Raw genomic sequence first — 8,181 nt, forward strand, 5'->3', positions numbered from 1 at the left:
CACACGCACACACACGTGTATATTTTATATATATTTAAATATATCTTAAATGTTTTAATATTTATCATATATAAGTATAAATATTATACATATATATATTTTTTTAAGGTAAAAACAATTAAAACTCTTATTCCCATAGTGTGGGAGAGGGAGAGAAATGTCTCAGTAGAACCAAGCCTACTGAAAGGAAAATGTATCATAAACAAAGAGTACAGCAGGACAAAAGCCCTCCACGATGAAGACAAAACCACTAGGTAATGTTTTGAGGCATCCTGCTTGAGTTAAAAAAGGCCTGGTTTCCCAGCTGGACCTCTCACTGAATAATCTCAGAACTTAATCTTTAAATTCTCTGTGCTTCAGCTGTGCCAACTGCAAAGGAAACAAACAAATATCGTAACAAAACAGCAAGCAACAGTGCTACACTTTATCTCAAAAGCACACTACTTACAGGAAAGAGAATAAGCCCCTGGAGAGGTGCGAGCTGCAGCAGCTCAAAGCAGCATTTGTTTTCCTATCACAGCAGCATTCACCCAGTACTGCAACTGCTGCTTTCCTTATCCGTCTCCCAGAACAGACTGTGAAACAGCGGAGGGAAGGCACTCTTATCTTATTTGTCATGACATTCCCAGCATCTAGCAGCACCTAGCGAGCAGCAGAGGCTCGCAAACAGCAATGGAGACAAGTATCTTAATCCCTAAAACAGTTCGTCTTTCATACACCAGAGGTAACCAGAAATAATACATGTATGCACAGAGACTAGTCTTAAAACACACTGTGCAGCACTGTGAATGAAAAAGGGCATGAATAGATGTGTATACGGTCAGTCAACTGCTATTCAGCTCTTCTTGGGTCACTGAGCTCCAATATAAAAGCTTTTGTGTTCATTTAATGAATCCTGTGCAACCAGGTTACTGGAGCAACCCTCATAAATACTCTACATAAAACAAGAGGAAACAAACAATAGATGGTTTCTTAAGATCCCTTCCTTTTAGTGAAACATTTTAGGTCACTGATGACAGAAAAGCCAGGTGCTAGGTAGCTGGGCTAACTTGAACAACACGGGCAGACGGCCTGGGTTCCAATCCCGGCTCTGCCACTTGATAATGTATAATCTTGGGAGCAAGTTATTTAACTTCTCAGCTCCTTGGTAATTTTAACAGAAGACCTACTTCAAAAGACTGTTGAAAGGATTAGATAAGTTAACACATGTAAAGCACTGAGAACAGTGCCTGGCACATAAACATGCATGTATGACACAGGTGTTTGCTATTGCTTTTATTCTTTACAGATAAAACTAAGGAGTTGGATTAGATTCCTTCCAGTTACAAGTCTATGCATCTCCTTGGCAGTAAAGCTGCATTAGGCACATACCCCATACAAGAGTGCTAAATATGTTTTGATGGTTATCAAAGACCTTCCTGGAAGTTTGCTTCCATTCAAACCTCACCAAGAACCCTCACAGGGTGACACCCACGTCTCAAAAGCAATGACAAATTCCCTACGTAAAGAGGAACATTAAATAGAAATGACGATGCCTCTTAACCTCTTCTTCCTCAGACAAGCTCAGTTATAAATCATGCAGGTATGTTAGAATTGTAAGCCCGTTAAATATTATCTGCTCCGTGACCCTCATTCTGCAGATGAGAAAACCCAGCCAGTTACAGGATGGGGATGAGTGACTTGCCCAAATCAAATGATAAGTTAGTGTTAGAGCCACAATTAGGACCCAAGTGGCCTGACTCGTTTGCCAGTCCGCTGTCTCCTACCTCACAGCTGAGCACATCCTGTAAACAACTCAGAACCAGTGCCTATTCACTGATGTGAGAGCCAAAAATTCCGAATGTAACCCCTCGGTGAGGGCAACATGGAGAATCAGTTAGTGCCACTTCTCTAACCTGGCTCAGCCATCACCATGTTCAGTTAGGAAAGCAATTTATCTTTGCACCTCAGTTTCTCCAACTACAAAGCAAGTGGAAATCCCTGTTCAAAACGATATCATTAGAAACTCCACAATATTATCTTCAGATCCCACGCAACAGGTGTGACGATGGACCAAATGACTTCTACCCAGGGCTTTGATCCCATTAAAATGCCAGAAGTTTAGAGACTTCAGAGAGGCCTTTGAGAAGTCAATCAGACCAGCGGATAACCATCAAAAAAAAAAAAAATCACAGCTTGCTTACACTTTCTTACTTGCCTATGTAAAGAAGATCACAAAGAAATGGGCCCAAGGCAACTAAGCACACAGTCCTTTTGACTACTAATTCTGAACTGGAGAGATGCAGAGTGGGTGTAGGTAAGTCCATCAAAGGATCACCCCGGGGAGGCACAATTCACGAAGAAGAAAATGGAAAGGAAGCACAAAGGGAAGAGAAACGGTGAAAGGAAAAGAGGTTACTCGTATTCTAATTTTTCAAGAGTTGAGATACTAGGGAATAAAGAGAGGTATTTAAATACCCCGAGGATACAGAGCCTCTGGGGCCGACATGAAGCCGGGGAAATGTTAATGAAGGAGAACAAAGGTTCCCTGGGGAAAGGTGCACTGACTTATGAACTAATGTCATTCTGCACTCATTTACTACATTTACACACCAGCTTTCATCTGCAGAGCTCAAAGCACTTGATTCTTATCTCGGATGCGCTAATGAAGTTCCCCTGTGCGGCAAATAGGGCAGGTATTGTAATTTCCTCTTCACGAATGGGAAAACAGGGCCAAGGGGAGGTCTGGCACAGCTGGGGAAGAGGTCTAGGCTCTCTGCATCCCACTCTGGTCCTAAATCCACCAGGTCCCATCATATCAGTGGTAGTAATAATAATAAGTAAGATTGACTTCTTATTCTGTACCAGACATTGCCCGCGAACAACCTGACAGGCATTTCCTTATTTAATTCTAACAACTCTAGGAGGCAGGTACAATTATTCCTATCTTACGACACAGCTGAGGCAAAAAAAATATTATTTGCCCAGGGCACTTGGTGGAGCCCAAGCGTAGGCCAAGCAGCCTCGGTTTCAGCTGAGTTTGGAAAGGGGTCGGGACACAAAGACTCCGGCCGCGGGGGGCTTTCCCGACGTCTCCAGCCCTGCCTGAGGGATGCCGGCTCCCGGAGCATCCCGGACTCAAGACACAGGGCCGGGCCCGCCCCGCCCCTTCTTCGCCCCCGAGGGGGCCCGGCGTACTCCCAGCCTCCACCCCGGGGCTGGAAGGGCCTCCTCGGCCTCAAGCCCTCGGGCGAGGGGGACCCGGGCGGCGGGAGGTACCTGGGGGCTGTCCTGCAACGCCTCCTCTAGCAGGAGCTTGTCCACGGCGGGCATGGTGCCGCGCGGCGGGGCCGAGGGCCGGACGGAAGCACGGAGGGCAGGTGACGCGGCGGCCGAGAGTGCTCGAGGCTCAGGCGACGAGGCGGACAACGCTCTGTGCCCAGGGCGGCCCCGCGTGCGCCCACGCCTGGCCAGTGAGTGACCGCCGCCGCCCGCCCGCCGGCCCTCCTCTCGGCCCTCCTCTCGGCCCGGCCCTCAGCGGAGCCGGATCAACAGGAAGTGTGGCGAGCGCCCGACCCGGCACCGGAAGTGTGGCGGCCCTGCTTTCCGCCCGCGCCCACCTCTCGCGGGAAACCGCAGACCCCCACGGGTCAGCCGGGCGCCCAGCGAACGCCTAGGGTGTTAGGCTCAGCAGTTAAGGGGCCGAATCTTATGCCGGTCAATGCATCTAAAGCCCAGGAGGGGGAACTCAAGAGCGGAAAGATAAGGTTTTATCTACGTGTGGCTAATCCAGATTTTTTGAGTCAAGGAGATAGGAGATAACAGTTTTGCTGATGTGAAAATCTGTGAAATGCTGTGTGAAAATCCCGCGCTTCCCGCACCACTTTTTCTACGTAAATCTCAGTGCCCTCGTAACAGCTCTGAGAGCAGAGAGATCAGCTAGTTCTAGGGGAAAAAAGGGGGTAAGTGAATCATCTATGATATTTAGAAGTAACTTTTTGGGAAACCACAGCTATTTAATTTGGCCAATATTGTTAGGGCTCGTCCTCGTCTATTGCTGTGTTTTGTCATCTTGGAAAGTTTCATAATCAAGTTTTTAGAAGTGGAAGGGACAGATGATCTAGTTCAGTGTTGTCATTTAGAGATTAAATAATAATAATAATAATCAGGGACCCAAAGAATGAAGTGATTTGGTCAGAGTCAGTTAACGAAAGAAAGCTAAAGAAAGAAGAGAAGGAGGGAAGGGGGAGTACTTGACATCTTTTAATACCAAAGGCAAGGGTTTCAGAATCTCCTTCTTTAGGAATCTGTAGGATTTGTGTAATAGGACACGCCACCAAAAACAAACAGAACGGTCAGAATATGGTAAAATAATACAAATTCTGTGTTTTATAGAAACACCTAGGTATATTAAGGCACAATCTGAATTGCCAACACCTCTGAAATTCTGATCACCTGCTGCCTGATCACTTGAAAACTCCAAGGCCATTCATTATTCCCTGTCTGGCTCTAGATCAGCACTAACCTTTCCTGAGCCATCGTGTAGGCTCCATGAGGAAATCATCCAGCATCCTTTCCATATTCTTTCTTCTTCTTGGGTAGAATCATGCTCACACCGTGTTTCATCCTTTTTCTGTATTTTCTATCAAGTACCATTCAGTTAATTTCACCTCGTATACTCTCCCATCTCTTTTCTCACTGAAATCCTCTTGCACAGGGTCAGACTCAAGCACTTCCTGCTCCCTTCCTGGCCCCAAAGATCACTGAACAGGCGTCGCCTTGATTGTCACCCAACATGACTTACCCAGTAGTGCTTTTTCCTTCTACATGTGTGTCTTACTTCCTGTATAAATAGTAAGCCTCTCTGTGTCACCTTCCTTCTATTCTGAATACTGAGACACATAATAACAAATACAAGTTTGCTGTTTATGACATGTTCATTTCTTCCAACTCTTTTCCAGTTACTTAAGAGAAATTTCCCTCGACCTTCCATCTTGCTTTGTTCCTACCCTTCCATCCAACTGGAAACACAACAGTTGTTAATTGCCTACCAAGCAAACAATAATGATCATGCTGATGATAAGAATAGTATAAGACTGTGCCAAGGGAGAGAAATGCATGCATTTTTATTTGAAAACTGATGTAAAAAGGAGACAGTAGGGCTTCCCTGGTGGCGCAGTGGTTGAGAATCTGCCTGCTAGTGCAGGGGACACGGGTTCGAGCCCTGGTCTGGGAGGATCCCACATGCCATGGAGCAACTAGGCCCGTGAGCCACAACTACTGAGCCTGCGCGTCTGGAGCCTGTGCTCCGCAACAAGAGAGGCCGCGATAGTGAGAGGCCCGCGCACTGCGATGAAGAGTGGCCCCCGCTTGCCACAACTAGAGAAAGCCCTCGCACAGAAATGAAGACTCAACACAGCAAAAATAAATAAATTAATTAATAAACTCCTACCCCCAACATCTTCTTAAAAAAAAAAAAAAAAAAAAAAGGGAGATAGTACCCTCCAGGACATTTGAAGGTCTCAGAAGTCCCCTTCGGAATTACCACATTTTTCATGCACCACCTCATCTCCTAATTAAAGTTACTTTTCCTCAATCACCAGTATTCCAAATTGTTTAAACCACATTCTGACACAATGCCATTACTTTTCTACATTTTATTGCTACATTATTGGCTAAACAACCTTAGTGGGATTTCTTGGCACTTAAGTACCATTTATAAAATTGTTTCCGTGGGAAAATGCATCCCCAATTCAAACCAACTAAGTTACAAAACCAATTCTGGGAATACAACACATTTGCAAACTTAATTTAATTAATTTCATTTATTAATTCATCCAATTGTTCATTCATTTCATAAATATAGACTGCTCGATGTTAAGCACTGTATCTCTCAATCATTTTACTGTCTTTATTATGACCCTCATTTAAATTCTGAAGCCAAATATTCTCCTCTTCAACAGATAATCTGTGCAAAACTATGTAAGAGGAATTTTCATGTAAACATGAGAAATTTTTTAAATGTTTCATTAAAAATATTGGTCCCGGGGCTTCCCTGGTGGCGCAGTGGTTGAGAGTCCGCCTGCTGATGCAGGGGACATGGGTTCATGCCCCGGTCTGGGAAGATCCCACATGCCGCGGAGCGGCTGGGCCCGTGAGCCATGGCCACTGGCATGCGCGTCCGGAGCCTGTGCTCCGCAACGGGAGAGGCCACAGCAGTGAGAGGCCCACGTACCACAAAAAAAAAAAAAAAAAAAAAAAAAAAAAAAAAAAATTGGTCCCTATTAAACTATTGTGAGGGTGGATTTCAAACATCCACCCAACTATATCTGAGATCCCTGGACAGCTGTGAGCTTGGTGACAAGAAAGTACACAAATGAACAATTTAGAGTTGCCATGTCCTCTGCGGAGAGAAAGGATGAACTCTATGGAGCTATACTCTTTTTACCCATTGAAGACGAATGGGGAAAAGTACACTGGCTGTTTCCATAGGTACCTATCCATGTGTCCTGTATTAATCAGGATTTTTTCAGTTGCGACTGACAGAAACCTAACTCCAGTTTGCTTAAAGAAAACATAAAAGTCTGGGAGAAACTGAGGGGTGAGAAGACTGTATTTCTTAGATTATTTGTACACTGATGAGGATAATCCAATAGAGTAGGGAGGAAAATTGAAGATACAGGAGGGTGAAGGGACAATTGCAGGATGAAAGTCCTTGAGCAGACAAAAAGGAGTGGGATCCAAGTCACACCTGATGGAAGCAGGGACAGTGCATTCAGGCTGATACATGAGACAGTAGGTTGGTGGATGAAATGGAGGAGGATGAAGGAGTTCTTTTCTGATTGCTTCTATTTTCTCAGTCCTTATTTCATACATCTTTATTTCTTTAACACCAAGCTCAGGACCTGGCTTTTAATTGGCTTTCAATGAAAACTTGCTCAGTGAGTGAAGGAATTCAGTAACAGTATCAGTTAGGGTTAGATTTGGCTGTAACTAATAAGAGAAAGATAATAGTGTCAAGCACCATAGAAGTTTATGTATCTTCCATATTTAAAAAGCCCAAGGGTGTAGCATGGCCTTCCATGGTGTCAGTCACAGATTCCTTCTATCCTGTCCTCTGGCTTCCCTTCCCAAAGTTACTCCATGGCCCAAGATGGCTGCTGGCCTTCCAGTCATTAAGTCGACCTTCCAAACCAGAAGGTTGGAGAAAGCGACAGAGGACATGTTTCCACCAGAAACTGCACATACCACTTCTGCTTACATCCCATCCCATAAGCCAGAACTTAGTTGTGCGGCCATATATAGCTACAAGGGAAGCTGGAAAATTGACCTTTTCCCAGGCTTAGTATACCCAGCTAAAAACCAAGGATTCTCCTCCTATACTGCTGGTGGGAATGTAAAATGGCACAGCCACTGTGGAAAATAGTTTGGCAGCTCTTCAAAATGTTAAAGTTTTCATATGACCCAGCAACTCCCTCCTAGTGTAAACCTAAGAGAATTGAAATCATCTGTCTACACAAAAATGTGTACATGAATGTTCAGGGTAGCATTATTCATAATAGCCAAAAAGTGGGAAACAACCCAAATGTCCATCAACTATAGATGGATAAACAAAATATGGTATTATGGTATACCCATACTATGGAATATTATTTGCCAATAAAAAGGAATGAAATACTTACGCATGCTACAGTGTGAATGAGCCTCAAAAACATACTAAATAAAAGAAGCCAGACACTAAAGATCACCTAATATAAGATTCCAACTATAGGAAATGTCCAGAATAGGAAAATCCGTACAGAGAGAAAATAGATTAATGGCTACCGGAGAGGATGGAGAGAGGAGAGAATGGGGAGCAACTGCTAATGGGCATGGGGTTTATTTGGGGGGTAATGAAACGATTTGGAATTAGATAGTGATGAGGGTTGCACAACCTTGTGAATCTACTAAAAATATTGAGTTGTATACTTTAAAACACTGAGTTTTATGATATGTGCATTCTATCTCAATAAAAATAAATAAAAAAATTTAAAAATTCAGGGGTTCTATTATTGAAAGAAAAGAGAAGGGAGTAATAATTTGGGGACAATGGTTTCTGCCACAATTCCCTAGAATGAGTTAGTCAGAAAAGATTCTCTTTAGGCTACATTTAGGTTAATGGAATAGAAGGAAAAGAAAGTTCTATAAAGAAGAGTATGTGCC

General features: G+C 43.9%; 1 protein-coding gene across 2 annotated transcripts in view; it reads right to left on the reverse strand.

Moving 5' to 3' along the window:
• Positions 1 to 3,512, reverse strand: part of APPL2 (adaptor protein, phosphotyrosine interacting with PH domain and leucine zipper 2) — a 52,207-nt gene extending 48,695 nt beyond the window's left edge. Inside the window, exon 1 of one of the 2 annotated variants that reach the window (XM_082634469.1) lies at positions 3,259 to 3,512. In XM_082634469.1, the coding sequence (XP_082490595.1) occupies positions 3,259 to 3,312 (54 nt within the window). In that variant the 5' untranslated portion in view covers positions 3,313 to 3,512. The remainder of the gene's footprint in view (positions 1 to 3,258) is intronic. The other variant, XM_082634468.1, reaches the window with a different exon arrangement.
• Positions 3,513 to 8,181: the final 4,669 nt, after the last annotated feature.

Source organism: Mesoplodon mirus (assembly GCF_964341445.2).
Source record: "Mesoplodon mirus genome assembly, chromosome: 11".
NCBI classification, from domain to species: domain Eukaryota; kingdom Metazoa; phylum Chordata; class Mammalia; order Artiodactyla; family Ziphiidae; genus Mesoplodon; species Mesoplodon mirus.